The 16,921-nt window shown below is 37.2% G+C and overlaps 1 protein-coding gene across 1 annotated transcript in view; it reads right to left on the bottom strand.

Moving 5' to 3' along the window:
* The window catches only part of pcsk5b (proprotein convertase subtilisin/kexin type 5b), a 97,448-nt gene that overhangs the window by 21,054 nt on the left and 59,473 nt on the right, over positions 1-16,921 (bottom strand). Inside the window, exons 24-30 of the mRNA XM_007260151.4 lie at positions 16,278-16,376; positions 9,510-9,552; positions 9,265-9,407; positions 6,398-6,601; positions 5,341-5,424; positions 2,932-3,130; positions 1,292-1,506 (exon numbers count right to left, since the gene is read on the bottom strand). Coding sequence (XP_007260213.4) covers positions 1,292-1,506; positions 2,932-3,130; positions 5,341-5,424; positions 6,398-6,601; positions 9,265-9,407; positions 9,510-9,552; positions 16,278-16,376 — 987 coding nt within the window. The remainder of the gene's footprint in view (positions 1-1,291; positions 1,507-2,931; positions 3,131-5,340; positions 5,425-6,397; positions 6,602-9,264; positions 9,408-9,509; positions 9,553-16,277; positions 16,377-16,921) is intronic.

Raw genomic sequence — 16,921 nt, 5'->3', positions numbered from 1 at the left:
AAGTTAGCCTTATAAAGGTCCTCGAATTTGTGGGTAACATGTATCCCCAAATACATAAAACTGTCTTCAGCTATTTTAAAAGGTAAAGTGTGTGAAGAATAATTTCTAGTGTCTAGATTAATAGGAAATAATTCACTCTTGTTTAGGTTCAGTTTATATCCTGAAATTTGACCGAAATTTTGCAGAGTGGTAAGAGCCGCGGGAATAGACGTATTTAGTTTCGAAACATATAAAAGAAGATCATCGGCATAAAGAGAAACCTTAGTTTCTATGCCATACCTAGATATGCCTGTGATACTGGGGTTACTTCGAAGAGCTATGGACAGGGGTTCAATAGCTATTGCAAATAGTAGAGGACTCAATGGGCATCCCTGTCTTGTGGATCGGTGAATATTAAAGTATGCAGATTGGACATTATTTGTCCTGACCGAGGCTAACGGGGAGGAATACAGTAACTTAATCCATGAAACAAAACCTCTATCAAAGCCAAATCTCTCCAAGGTATAAAAAAGGTAGTCCCATTCGACTCTATCGAATGCTTTTTCAGCATCCATGGATATTACGGCCTCACTGACATGAGAAGAGGGAGAATTATAGAGTACATTAAACAAGCGTCTGAGATTCGAAAAGGAGTGCCTGTTACGAATGAACCCTGTCTGGTCCGGAGAAATGATGGTTGGAAGGATAGGCTCCATGCGAATTGCCAATAACTTTGATAATATTTTAAAATCTACGTTCAGCAAACTTATTGGACGATAAGAAGAACATGCGAGGGGATCTTTACCTTTTTTCAAGATCAGAGAAATAGAGGCCTGAGTAAGAGTTTCAGGGAGATAGCCCAGCTCTAATGATTCATTAAACATCTCAAGTAATAAAGGAGATAGTTTATCCCAAAACTTTTTATAAAATTCAGGGGGAGTTTTCATGCATTTTGGCATGTTCTCCTCCACCAGTCTTACACACTGCTTTCGGATAACTTTGTGCCACTCTTGGTGCAAAAATTCAAGGAGTTCAACTTGGTTTGATGGCATCCATCTTTCTTTTGATTACATTTTAGAGGTTTTAGGAAACTTATCATTTATAACTGGTCTCTTATTTTTATTCCAGAGCTGTATTTGTCTTACACTTTCATTTAAAAATGTCTTTAGGATTTAGGTTTAAAAAAAAAAAAAAGACCTAAGCATCTAACTTGTACTATCCCAATATTATATACTAACTGGACTTAATCCAGTTAGTTATTTCAGAGTTACTGTTAGCTGGGTAAGCTCTACTGTTTCCCAGTAATACTCACCACTGCATTTGCCGTTTCTGTCACAATGCGTGCAGCTATGGGGACAGCTCTCACACTCTTCATCTTTTACATAGTAGTTCTCAGGGCACTGTTCCACACAGGTGTGTTTAAAGAGCAGGTATGGCTGCTCACATGTCAGACAGTTGTTAGATCTCTCCTCACACGAGGCACATCCCTGAGCACAGCTACGGCACTCACCGCCATCAGGGTAACCCCTGATAAGAGACGGACAGTGTAACTGAAAATAATAGTGTACAGATCTACACTATGTGGGAGACATTGTGCGTGTTTGTATTGACATGTTCAAAAAATAAAAGAAATCACTGAGTGAAGAATAAGTACCACAAATAATTATGGAGATTAAAAAGGGGCATACGTATTTGAATCTGAATTTGGTTCATTTTAATTATATTCACATAATCTTTATTTAACCGAAATATTAATGATGTAATTAATTTAACAGAAACAGTGCTTTTTTGTTTGAACTTGTGAGATGATGTGTGATGTGCTCTTGAAAAACACATTTTAAAATTCCAACTTTCCAATTCCAATTTTTTTAAAGTTTTTTTTTTATGGAAAGTCACAGATTTGAACATGAGTGATACAGCTCTGCAATTGGTGGTCGTGAAATAAGGCTATGATTTTATTATATTTTTTATATGACTTTTTTATATTCAGAGTTAGACCACTCTAAAAAAATAAAAATCCAGGAAGGCCAGATATTTTATCTCTGTAAATTAGCTTTAAATCAGAGATATTAGAATTTATGAGTCTGAATTTTGTAAATTTGGACATTGTTTGGATTTTTTAAACATATTGTTTCAAAAACACATATAGACATCATATTACAGGTGAATCATTCAAATTAATTCTGATTAAATAATCAGTTTTCTAATTAATATGTTTACTGGCATTATGAGGCTAGTGTACGTAAAACAATAATGAAAGCAGATAGTCACAAACTTAGCATCAAGCTAATGTTATATCTTAGTAATACACAAGTCTATGCATTTTTTTTCTTCTAATCCCGGGCCACTATTCATTGGCTTGATTACATAAAGTTAAGGTTACCAGACATAGATAAAATGCACATAGACATAGACACAGACAAACATTAACAGAAGTACACAGACAGGATCGACAAAGACCAACACTAGAAAATATATATGGGGCTCAGATATATGCCTCGTTATATAACATACAAAATGGACTATAAAGACATTCCAAATTTAGTATGATGTGGAAAAAGATGGATTTAGCCCTTAATGTATCGTAAAAAAAGTATGACCAAGTTTCATCAATAGTTTTATGCAATTTTAAAAGAAACGTTTTTTAAAACATTTTTGCTGCTTTATACAAAAGGAAAAATCACAGAATATCATTAATCTCATTCCATTATTTATATCATAACGTTCACTGTGAATATCAAGAACAGGTGAATCACTGTCTTCTAGTCAAATCAGGTGAGAATCCCTGTAAATTGTCTCAACATACAGCATTAAACCACATTGAGATTATGAAGTATTATCAGATAGATGGCCTGGAGTGTTTTTAATCAGTAGGTAGATAAATATAGTAGGTGGCTATAAAATCTATTTTAATTTCAATATGCAAGTTTATAAAGAGATACAGATATATACCTTTGACATTGTGTGACACATGAGCCGTTCTGCAGGAAAAGCTGGGCTTTGCCAGTCCTGCACTTTAGACAGAGATGAGCTTCCCTGCATAATTCACAGCCGGGTAGACAATCCTCACAATGCCCACTTGTGCTGTTCCCATAAAAACCAGCAGGACAGGTTGACACACACATCTGTTTCTCTGCAACTAAGAACATACCTACAAAGAACACACACACACACACACACACAGAATGAAAAAAGGGTTTCCTATATTTGTCCCTAAACTACTCATTTCACAGGATACTTATAATATATATATATATATACAGTGAGTCCAAGAAGTATTTGATCCCTTGCTGATTTTCTTTGTTTGCCCACTAATAAAGACACTATCCTTCTGCACTTTTAATGGTAGATATATTCTAACATGGAGAGATAGAATATCAAGACAAAAATCCAGAATATAATTTTAAAGAATATATTTTAATTAATTTGTATTTCAATGAGGAAAATAAGTATTTGATCCCTCTTGCCAAACACACTCAATACTTAGTGGCAAAGCCTTTGTTTGCAAGCACAGCGGTGAGACGTTTGTTGTAGTTAACCACAAGTTTAGCACACACACCAGGGGGAATTTTGGCCCACTCTTCTTTGCAGATCCTCTCTAAATCATGAAGGTTGGTGGGCTGTCGCTTGGCAACTCTGACCTTCAGCTCCCTCCATAGATTTTCGATCGGATTGAGGTCTGGCGACTGGCTGGGCCACTCCATGACCTTAATGTGATTTTTCTTGAGCCAATCCTTTGTTGCCTTTGCTGTATGTTTAGGGTCGTTATCATGTTGGAAGACCCAACCACGGCCCATTTTCAGATCCCTGGCAGAGGGGAGGAGGTTGTCCCTCAGGATTGTGCGGTACATGGCTCCATCCATCTTCCCAGTGATGCAGTGAAGTAGCCCTGTACCCTTGGCAGAGAAACACCCCCAAAACATTATGCTTCCACCTCCATGCTTGACGGTGGGTACAGTGTTCTTGGGGTCATAGGCAGCATTTTTCTTTCTCCACACATGGCGGGTGGAGTTGAGGCCAAAAAGTTCAATTTTGGTCTCGTCTGACCACAAAACCTTCTCCCAATAACTTGGTTCATCTTTCAAATGATCATTGGCATACTTGAGGCGCGCCTCCACATGTGCTCTCTTCAGCAGGGGTACCTTTCGGGCACTGCAGGATGTGAATCCATTGTTACGCAAAGTGTTGCCAATTGTTTCCTTGCAAACTGTGGTCCCAGCTGCCTTCAGGTCATTTGCTAACTCCTGCCGAGTGGTTGCAGGACGATTTCTGACCGTTCTCAGCATCATTGCCACCCCACGAGGCGAAATCTTCTTTGGAGCACCGGGCCGAGGTCTGTTGATTGTCATGTTATACTCTTTAAACTTTCTGATAATTGCACCAATAGTTGTTACTTTCACATCCAACACCTTACTAATCTTTTTGTAGCCCATTCCAGCTTTGTGAAGGTCAACAATTCTGACTCTGAGGTCCTGTGACAGCTCTTTGGTTTTACCCATGTTGGAGACTTGAAATCTGTGTGATCTGTCTGATTCTGTGGACAGGTGTTTTTCACACAAGTGATTAGTGAGAACAGGTGGCTTCAGGTCAGGTAACAAGTTGATTGGGAGTGTTTAACTGGTCTGTAAAAGCCAGAACTGCTAATGAATACTAAGGGATCAAATACTTATTTCACTCCATGAAATACAAATCAATTAATATATATTCCTTAGATTTATTTTCTGGATTTTCTTTTTAATATTCTGTCTCTCCATGTAAGAATACATCTACCATTAAAAGTATAGAATGATCATGTCTTTATTAGTGGGCCAACGAAGAAAATCAGCAAGGGATCAAATACTTCTTGGACTCACTGTATATATATATCTCAATATAGATGTTATGAAGCAATAGGGTAATTAATTAATTAATTAATTAATTAATTAATTAACTATTTCTGAGGATTACAGAAGATTTTAGCAGCTGTTTTACTGTCCCTAAATCAGACACTACTGCTATTCTCTCTAATTTACACGCGGCTTTAGCAATTTGCACCACACTATCATGCAGGGTAAATTTACAGTTAATAAGCAGAATTATATTTATTTGCCTTTTCACACATTCAACTGATTAGACCACATATGCAGACTAGCAATTTGAGAGTGTTTCTGTGGTCCGTGTCATGATTTGGATAAAATGTAAATTATATATAAAAAAAAAAAGAAAACATATATGGTATGATATAATACACATTGTTTTACAATAGTTTGAAAATAACATTGCAGTACTGATTAATAAGCCTACAGTTTTGGGATTAAAAAGACTTTTGTTGATGTCATGCAAAACCCTTCTATTTCACACATGCACAATCAATGGACTTACCTTCTCTACAGGCATTACACTGGTTTTCAGCACGGCCTGAACACAGCATACAGGTTGAATGACACTGCTCACATTCTCCCAACTCTACAAAACACACAACACACAAAACACTGACTGATCAAAGCTAAATGTCCCTTTACAACTAGCAGTTACTTTAATATAATCCAGATCTAAGCTTTTCTACCAGATTATTGATACTGTTTATACTAAAAGAGAGTGACAAAGTTCTAAAACAACCACTCGCAACACACATTTTAAAAATGTACTCTTACACATGAAAAATAATTGAAACGGTTTGCAGAAAAAGGCTGTGATGTTAGTTTAAGATATTCTCCCAGTCATACACGGTCATTAAAATAACAGACCATTTAAAGCAGCTGAATAACAGTGTTCGATGATAGATGGTGCTGTTATGGTGCTAGATAATATGGAGCTAGTATACTCATGCTTCTAAATTTTATGTAAAGCAATTATAGCCACAACTCTTTCTCTACAAAAAATCTGTGCCTGCATTCCAACCACACACTTTTGTGACACACTATTATTTAGTGTGGTAGTTTGCAGTTTGTGACACTGACTCATTGACATGCATTACAAAAATTTACGTGTTTTAACAAGATGATTAAGTCACTCCAGGCCTGGATGATTTAATAATTTATTTCAGATTTTTATCCCATTTTCTCACCAATTTAGAGGAAAGCCAACTTCGATACATCAGCTAGCAGATGCCTGTGCCACCATTCATCACATAAGCAGAGAGCAAGGTCAATCGTGCTTTCCCTGACTTGTAATGAGCCCTAGATTACTTACATATACCGGTACTATTTGCACAATGCTAATTAATGTGTAATGGAGTATAAGTTACTGTTACCCATAAGTTACATCAGACTAGTACCTTCAGCACAAAACTAAAGAAGCAAAACTCAGATCCCAATTTTTTTTTATCTGATTAAATAAGTTGAATTATATTTTTAATTCATCTGTCACTTTCACTTATTTTTTAGAGACATTGAGAATTTCTGAAATTCAGATCAGAGCAAATAAATCGCAGTCTTACCGCTGACAAAGTGGAAAGCAGGACAAGTGATCGCCTTGCTGAGATCGATGCACTTGCCGTCCACCAGACGCATGCCGTTTTCACACGAGTCACAGTCGGTATATAAAGGACCACCGCACGTGCGACAGTCGGGGTGACACGGCTCACACTCCTTTTTCAGATCACCATAAAATCCCCCCTTACATTCCTTCACACACAGGCCATCTGGGAATCATATGATTATGGTAATGGTAATGGGTAAAACCTGATCAAATATATATAAATTAAAAAGGAATAATTGGATTATATGAAATGATGAAATATATGGTCTGAAATAGAACATGAGAATAAAATATAACATGACAAATACAACAAAAATATACTGGCAAGTGAAAACATCTTAACATTTAGTCAGCTTGCTACATACAAACATTTTTGAATGTAGTTTTTTTAAAGGACAGATGCAGGACATAATATATATCTAAAATATATAAATATAAAAATATATAAATATATATAAATATATAAAAACTACATTCAAAAATGTTTTGGGCAAATACTATATATATACTATATATATATATATATATATATAAAATATATATGTATATAATATATATGTATATATATACAGTGCCCTCCATAATTATTGGCACCCCTGGTTAAGATGTGTTCTTTAGCTTCTCATAAATTGAGTTTTGTTCAAAATAATATAGGACCACGATGGAAAAAAAGAGTAAAATACAACCTTTAACTCAAGTGAATTCATTCAGTAGGAAATTCATTAAGAAATAATTATTTAACATCAAATCATGTGTGCCACAATTATTAGCACCCCTGATGTTAATACTTTGTACAACCCCCTTTTGCCAACAAAACAGCACCTAATCTTCTCCTGTAATGTTTCACAAGATGGGAGAATACAGAAAGAGGGATCTTTGACCATTCCTCTTTGCACATTCTCTCTAAATCATCCAACGACCTGGGTCCTCTCCTCTGCACTCTCCTCTTCAGCTCACCCCACAGGTTTTCAATGGGGTTGAGGTCTGGGGACTGAGATGGCCATGGGAGGAGCTTGATTCTGTGTGCGGTGAACCATTTCTGTGTAGATTTGGCCACATGTTTAGGGTCATTATCTTGCTGAAAGACCCAGTGACGACCCATCTTCAGCTTTCGGGCAGAAGCCACCAGATTTTGTTTTAAAATGTCCTGGTATTTTAGAGCATTCATGATGCCATGCACCCTAACAAGGTTCCCAGGGCCTTTAGAAGAGAAACAGGCCCACAGCATCACTGATCCCCCGCCGTATTTCACAGTGGGCATGAGGTGCTTTTCTGCATACTCAGCTCTTGTGTTACGCCAGACCCACTTAGAGCATTTGTTGCCAAAAAGCTCTATCTTTGTTTCATCTGACCAAAGCACACGGTCCCAGTTGAAGTCATAGTACCGCTTAGCAAACTCCAAACGTTTGCGTTTATGATTGTGAGTGAGAAATGGTTTCTTCCGTGCATGCCTCCCAAACAGCTTGTTGGCATGTAGATAGCGCCTGATGGTTGTTTTGGAGACTTTGTGACCCCAAGAAGCTACCATTTGTTGCAATTCTGTAACAGTGAGCTTTGGAGAACTTTTTATTTCTCTTATCACCCTCCTCACTGTGCGTGGTGGCAAAATAAACTTGCGTCCTCGTCCAGGCTTGTTTACCACTGTTCCAGTTGTTTTAAACTTCTTAATAATTCCTCTGACAGTAGATATGGACAGGTGTAGGCGAGTAGCGATTTTCTTTTAGCCATTGCCGCACTTGTGAAGGTCAACACACATCTGCCTCACTTGAATGGTATGTTCCTTTGTCTTTCCCATGTTGAAGATAAATGGCCTCTGTGTCACGTCATATTTATACCCCAGGGAAACAGGAAGTTGTGAATTACTAATTAAATGTTCCTACATACTCTGATCAACTTCGTAAACTACTGTAGAAGTGACAGAAATACTTTTATTAAATTTATTTCCTAAGAATTGTTAGGGGTGCCAATAATTGTGGAACAGGTGATTTTATGAAGAATAATTATTTCTTAGTCAGGGATTTTATTTCCCCCTTAAAATTTACTTGAGTTAAAGGTTGGACTTTACTTTTTTTCCCATCGTGGTCCTATATTATTTTGAACAAAACTCAATTTATGAGAAGCTAAAGAACACATCTTAACCAGGGGTGCCAATAATTATGGAGGGCACTGTATATATATATTTGTATTTGCCCTACCATTTTATTTTAGATTAAGCTATTGATTTCTCAATATATATATTGATGTTTTGGTTGTAAAACTCAAATAATAGTAAAATTGTTGGGATTATTGGTGGTTCCACTTTGTACCAAAATATTTTCTTTTAAATTAAAATCAGCGCTATAGACAAGAAAAATACTAAATATAAAAGCCTAACTTCTACAGTCATCCCTGCAAAGACAAATAAGGGGTTTCGTAGTTTTCCCTGGTAGATCTTCAGGCCATGACAACTTTTGCCGGTTACCTGAGCAACTGAGGCAGAATGGTCGGTGACTATGTGTTCAACCAAAATAAGTTCTGCATGGCATCGCCAGTTCTCGAGTGTGCTTAGATCTTGTTTCAAAACAAGAGCGGCCAGATGAGTTTCCGATTGAACAAAAAGAAAAGTTTTGTAATTTGTGACTCTGTGGTGTCAATTAGATAACGTTGTGTAGTGTGAACCAGGTGTAAGATCACAGGTTTAGTTGCTGGCTTCTCTCTAAAATCCAGTCAATAAATGGATTTGTTGAGTTCCACCATCAGATCACCTACTTACAGTTAGATCAGCTACATATTGAAAACACACTGTAACTGGAAACACTGGGCATAAAGTGTGAGTGTTATTTGCACCTGACAGGAAGTAGCCATTTTCACAAAAGTAACACTGGAGTTCATCGCAGTTGATGCAGTGATCGTCACACTGCATGCACGTCATTAAAGAGTTGTCTGCAAACGTCTTCTCAGGGCAGATTCTGTGGCAGCGTATGCCCAACCTGAAATACAGAAACAAAATATCCTTTAATGTTAAAAGCATAAAGAAATTAAACCTTAAATTGGTTTATTGATTTGTAAGATGTAAACAATATAAGACTTACAGGTAATAGTCCTTTAAACAAGACATGCAGTGCCTTGGATTTGCTGTCAAACAAAAAAATTACAAAACAAAGTACAGTTAGTAACTAAAATAAACATGTTCACTTATAGTAAAGCTGCACAATGTATCCGTCCGACAGTATTTTTATATATTTTTTTCTACTTTTTATCCCATTTTCTTTACAATTTACACAGCCAATTAAACAACCCACTCATTGGGACTCGCACAACACCAGGAAGGTGAAGACTAGCACATGCCTCCTTTGATACATGTAAAGTCAGCCACTGCCTCTTTATATTTATATATGTATTCAGTAATGTGTTTTAAATACTGGAAGGTAGTGTATATTACAGTCTACACAGTGTACATTAGTTTTGTGTTGCAGAGACAATTCAAGAGATTTGCCACTAGTTACAACTACTTCCACACACAGTGTACACTTGACACATGAATCAAGGAGTGTTAAATTCCCACACAGCCCAAAGACCTATCTATCTGTCAGGCCTCAGGTCAACAATAATTCACATCAACACAGATCAGAATTACTCACAAGATTACACCTCACAACGTATACAGGTGTGGTTGTTCCCAAGACATCACCTGAGGTAGCACTTTATGGTCAGTCTTCATATTGCTCATCTCATGACTTCTAGCATGTCAGTGTATTTCTTTAGTTATTTTTTCCAGTATTTTTTTCTTTTTAATGGGGACTAATTTGCCTTACAACATCCTGCATGTATCCCTCCACTCTAAATGATTAAAAATAGTTCTAGGCTTTGTAAATTGTAATTTTTACCAATTCATTATTTAATCAATAAAGCACTCCTCTTTTTTCAATATACAAAATGTTTTCAGTTTTTCATATACTTTTTTAAACATTTAAACATTTCCAATATGCACATTTATTTAGTGTTTAGTTTTTTCCCTTAAAAGTGGCAGATTATTCTGACTGAATTTCTAATTTCATCAAAACTCTCTGAACATTCATATCTGAACTATTTAATTTTGCACAGTTTAGAAAATGTATTTTAATTAAATATGCTTTAAACATTATGTAACAGTTTTATTATTACAAGGCTTAAACGTGTTTAGAAGAGGAACAAAACTAAACTCTGCGCTCTGTAGGGGGATAACTGGCTGACACTGTTGCCTTCAGTGGAATGTTCTAGACAGCACCCAGTGTTTTATCTTCTCTCAATTTACCAACAGGGGGCAAGCTAACATTGTCCAATAAAACACTTCTATAAATGAAGGCGCTTTAAATGGTTCTTTGAGTGATGCCATGGAGGAATCACTTTTGGTTTTTCCACACTCTGTTATAGAAATGGTTACCTAAAGCTGGTTGTTTTGCTGTGGCATTATTATTTAAAGAACCATCTGTAGTGCCTGTATTTTTTTTTAAAGTGTAGAAAACAGTACAGGTCCATTTTACTCTTTTTTTTTTTTACTTTAATACCTTCAGACACCCTGTGTATGTTTATTTTTCTTTTCCTACTGTTTTATTTCCATATTGTGACTGATTCTACAGTCAAATATATTAAACATATTGTGGTGGTGCTCGGAATGGGAAGGAGTTTAACAGCTCACGTTGCCCTTTTTGTGTTTGTTGGGGTTAAGTTTAAGTTTAGTTGTGGCAGCTTTATTTGTGGACCTTTATTCACCCTCCTAATGTTAGGGTACAGGGTGGATAAGGGCTCTGCCAAGATAGCTGCCATTATAAGAGGAAACCGCTCCTTATTTGCAGTTAGTTTTATGCTCTTACACTCTCTTATACTTATACACTTATGCTCTTATACTCTTCTTGTTCAAATCAAAGCTGATAAAAGGGACAATGATCTGGCCTCTTTACTCCACCCTCTGGTGATGCTAGAGTACGCTAGTTAAAAAAAAAAGAACTCAGGCAGGGAAGGAATTGGATTCTTAGATTATTATTTGGACGCAGCCACAGTTTTGAAGCAGCTGGGATCATCACAGTGCAGCAGCCCCCGAGCAAATTGAGCAATAATTCCCTCATTTTAGGAGCTGAGCCAAAACACAGTTTATCTAATTAAACAGGGAATGCTAGGTGCCAAGACAAACGTGGGCTGACAGACAAGTCAGACTGCATTACTTACTGAGTAAACAACTTACACTGATTGGTTTGAGGTTAGAAGATCTATTACAGGATGAGTTTGAGGTGGTCAGACAACAAGAATTTGGGCAGACAACACAAGACATACACAAGTCAAGTAGCCAGTGAGCATGATTTAATTCCAGCTGCTACTAGCTTCCTTTTTGTAAATGGGATATGAGGGTGTAGAATGTTTAGTTTAGTAAAGAACATTTTCATTCCCTTCTAAAACCCATTCCCTTCTTAAAACTCACATTGCTTCTAAAAAATATATAGTTTGCTAGGAGTACTCTAGTGTCACAGAGGGTTGTTTGAGGTATGCCATAACAATGAAGCAATTTTAGTTCCACAAAGTACCATTTTTGTAAAATATACATACCGTATTTTTCGGACTATAAGGTGCACTATCAATGAATGTCTATTTTTTGGGCTATTTTTACGCATAAGGTGCACTGGATTATAAGGCACATTAAGCAACACCAGTAAGAATGCCTACATCGAAGTGAGCAAGGGTTTCGCCATGTTTCCCTTCTAATGGGAAAGCTAGGGGAAGCTTTAAACTGAAATTCTTAAAAAAAAACATTTTCTTTTAAAATCAAACAAGCACTGTATCTTAATCTTGATCTACATAGATTTCTCTCCTGAAAACAGTTTATTTGGGTGAGTAAAGGGCTTCCATTTGTTTGGTAGTACCCATTCAAGCTACAGTACTCTGAACTGATCTGCAGTACATGTGTGTTGGGCTTCTTGCATTTAATGAGGATGTGAATTCTGCCACAATCATTATTGCATGGACAATAGCCAGCTACCTAGCTCTAGATCACATTTTAGCACCAGTGCACCTAACTTTTTTTCTTCATTTTCGACCGCATCGCATTTAACACCTCAGTTTTACAGGTTCACTTTTTTTTCACTGTCCTTATAGACAATATTGATTTATAAATGATAAGCTTACAATCTGGTAAACATACAGTTCTTTGTATTGTAAGCAGTAAGCTGAAATTTAGAATATAAAACAACCCAAGATAAATAAAATAAAAGGAAAAGGTAAAAGTGCTAGTCTTTTAAGGGCTAATCTCTTATGAACTACCCTTCATTGTAGTCACATGCTCCTTGGGTGGCCAACTCCTGTATTTTGGCCTTCTCACTACAGGTAGTGAGCTTTCATTATTAAGTGAAGAGTATATAGTACATAGGTGGTACTATCATAAATAAATTAAACTAACCTGGAATCCTTTTGTCCAAATGAAGAGTTAAAATAATATAAATATGATACATTAAAGTGCCTTTCAACTCTAACTAATATGTTGAACCACCAGGACTTTCAGGGACACAGAGAACCTTTTTTCCCCACCTTGAACATATAGTGACACTTTGGATTGAGAATCAAGAAATTTTCAATATTAAACACAATTTTGGAAACGTCTTATCCGTCTTGCACCCACTATCAGGCTTTATTTAAGCTCCAATAATTCACAATATCTTGCCTTGAGCATAATGGCTAGTTTTAAGCCTTCCTTACAAGATAGCATCTCCCAGCCTATACAGGTGCAAACATTCCCAGGCCTTCCACTGAGCCATAACACTTTATGTTCAACCTACATACTGCATTTAAGTGTTAAAATGCTACAAAGGAATATTTGAGCGATGCTACTGCTATCCCATGACTTTTTGCATGTGGGTGAAAAGATGCTATAGCGATTTTGAGTGATTCTATAGAAGAAAAAAAAACCCTCATTGTGATAGCGATGTAAGTGTGAAGAACCTTTAAATTATATTTTTCTACAAAAATGGTTCTTTATGGAAAGAAAGACGATTCTTCCTTTAAACACATCTTTATTTTCAAGTGTGCTCGATTTTCCATGATGTCTGGAATTATACAGATGTTCTTTTTTACAATGCAGCTTCAGAACATTCAGATACAGAACAAAACCTATTTTGGATGAAGAAGCCCCTTTTTGGATCCAAGGCTTTAGATCAGGGATGACAGGCTGTACTGATTTCTCCTCTTACAGTTAAAAAAAAAAAGATGGCCATGTAAAAGCTCTAGCAGCACTCCTTATCACACACACCCTCTTTCTCATCTTTGATCTGATCCGGTCGGCCCGTGTCTGATTACAAGCTTATCTCTTCAGCGCCAGCGTGTATCTGGCGCTTTGATGATCCGCACGCGACATGGTGTGACATCTTTTCATCTTTAGCATCTTCCCTGTTCCAAATTTAAATGCTTGAATAGAGCCTGAAAAACATGCGGCGTGATAGGACCCCCATCTCGCTAACCTGGCACACACCCACACACATACATAACACATGGACAGTGGAGATAGTCCCTCCAGGATGGAAAGCAGTAGTGTGAGACTGTGTGGGGTAAGTAGGAATGTTTACGAGGGCTAAAATGGGTCAGGAGATAAACAGGAGATGTTCCAAAGAAGTATTTGAGGCAGACGTCTTGAAATTAAATACGTGACATCCAGGATGTTATTTAAAAAGGTGTATTTTAGGCTATTTGAGGCTATAAACAATATGAAAAGGCGGTTTTCTACTCAAGACATAATGGAGCCAGACAAGCATGTAGCATTTATTATTTTAATTTCTTTATTCTTTATTCTATTATTTTAATCTCTTTGATTCGTCTTTGCTTTTTATGTTTACAGGTTTCAATTCCCACCAAGTAGCTGGGACACCCCATCACACAGTGCTACCAATATTACACCAGGCCACATAGAACTGGCCACCTTTTTTGAACTACTGCTCATGCAACATTACTTAAGAGCTCAAATTGCTTGGAGAAGAACACTAACTGCCAGCTCTGTTATCTTAATTGACACCTGGCCATTTAATGGGACTAGTATCCCATGAATTTACACTTGGTAGTCAAATGCATTTCTTAGTCAGCCTGGAATTAGGAGGCTGTGTGTGACAGAATATGCAAATTTGCGTGATAAGCAGAAAAATTTTACTGGTGTTTCAGTTGTAATGGAAAGGGATTTTCCATAGTTTTGGATGGCAAATTTGCCTTGGAGAAATGGATTCATTTACACTGCTGCAACATAAGCTATAAGTGTCCGAGAGTGGCAATACCCACCCTTGTATACGTTGTGAGGTGTTATCTTGTGGTGATGAACACTGGCAAGCATGCTCACAGCATGGTGATGTGAATTATCTGAGTTCGAGTGTAGTCTGACAGTGGGTGCCAGATTAATGAGACATTCCATTCTCAACATTGTGCAGACATTTAACACTGCTCAATCTAAAGTGTTACATGTGTACCAGAAAGAAATCATAGAAAGCATTACCAACTACAGTGGGCAGGTAAGTGGGTGGTAATGATTGTGACTAACAGCATCTGGCTAAAACTGTCAAGAAACAGTTTACATTCACATTTACGGCAAAATAAAGTCACAGGAAATAATATTAGTGCCTGTTTAATGACATGTGGCATGTCATGGCTTAAAGCAAAAATTAATTTGCATTAAAAAATGTGCATATACAGCCAATGAGACAGATATCTTAAGATTGTCTCTTTAAATTTCTTTAAGAACTTAAATTGGAGATGCTAGACTAACACTGCTAACAAACATTGTACTTTGTACTGTCACTGTTATCTTCATTAATACCAAATACCATTAATCCAGATCTTTTTTTTTTTTAAATAATTTTATTTAAAATTTTCCCCCATTTTCTCCCCAATTTTGCTCAGCCAATTACCCAACTCATTAGGACTCCCCCATCACTAGTAATGCCCCAACACACCAGGAGGGTAAAGACAACACATGCCTCCTCTGATACATGTGAAGTCAGCCACCGCTTCTTTTTGAGCTGCTGCAGGTGCAGCATTACCAAGTAGCCAACGCGCTCAGAGGAAAGTGCAGTGACTGTTCCGATATATCCGCTTACAGACGCCCTGAGCTGCAGACATCTTTCTTTAGCGATGTGGGGAGAGAGCGTCATCCACCCACCCAGAGGAAGCGAGGCCAATTGTGCTCCCTCTGAGCGCCGGCAGCTGATGGCAAAGCTGCATGTGCGGGGGTTCGAACCTGCGACCTCCCGCTCATAGCCCCTTATTATTCCAGATCTTTACAGAAAAATCATGATTTAGAAAAATAAAACTTATTTTATCCTATAAAAACACAAATGGACTTCTTTTAAACAGTGATTACACTGATTCATTTATATTTTCAAACGGTTTTTGGAAGGTTTTGCATTGTATATACAAAGATGCTGAGATGCTGAGTTGCTGAGAGTTCAAGCCTAGAGTTTTTAGCAACATTAGCCTGGCGTCACCCATAGTAAACTTAAGAAGCACACATTAGATACCAAACATGCCTTGGCAGATCAACTGCATCTGGGCTAAGTGATAAATCATGCTAATTACATTTTTTGCTTTTTCTGTAAGAATAATATTATAGCTTTGAGGATACCAGTGTTGCATACAAGACCTTGATATACATTCCTAATATTTACGATATATGAGCATATTTATTTTATATATAAAGTATTGAATCAGATTTTGTGAATATAAACACTCACAGTGATGGTAGTTTAAAGACATGCACAAGTATGCCTTGAATTCCTTGAAAACTTGCATTCATTGGTACAGGACAAAATCTGCTCAGGTGTTTTTAGATGGCAACAGAAGAAGATGACGAGATTACCCACCACTAAGGCACTTCTGACAGCCTTCCTCACAGGGAACACACTCATCATCATCATCATCATCATCATCTTCTTCTTCTTCGTCGTCTGTGGCCACTTTACCTGCACAGAAAACAGAACGTGGTTATTTCAGTGCTAGGATTGGTGCCAAGGTATATTCTATTACAGAGAAGAGTATGAATGTGAGTGTGTTGTTGTGTGTATGTGTGTGTGCGTGTGAGCACGTATTAGAGAGGATCATGTGTGAAGAAGTATGAGAGGAGGAGAAGGCTTGTGTGTGTGAGTGTATAGTGGCGTGTGGAGCTTAGCCCTCAGGCCATGGCAGAGGATCCGTTTATACATGTCTGTCACTAATGATAAGAATTTGTGCTCCTCCACTTTTCCATCTCCAACACTTCTTCCCACTCCGTATCTCACTCCAGCTCTCCCTCATTCTCTCAAGGCCCTATCTCACTCTCAAAGTGTAAAGGCGATTAGATCAACAGCTTTGCGTGTTATGACCGGCTGAAGAAAATCTGTATTTTAGATTTTTAAGATACGCTGAGATTGAGAGTTAAGGATCCTTCAAATCTGCCCTGAGGAAAAAAGCTGAATGTTCTTTTCAGCACAGATCATACATTTTGCATTTTATTTTAAGATTTTTTTAA

This window comes from Astyanax mexicanus, chromosome 12, assembly GCF_023375975.1.
Source record: "Astyanax mexicanus isolate ESR-SI-001 chromosome 12, AstMex3_surface, whole genome shotgun sequence".
NCBI lineage: Eukaryota > Metazoa > Chordata > Actinopteri > Characiformes > Acestrorhamphidae > Astyanax > Astyanax mexicanus.
This window is presented reverse-complemented; position numbering and strand designations above follow the sequence as displayed.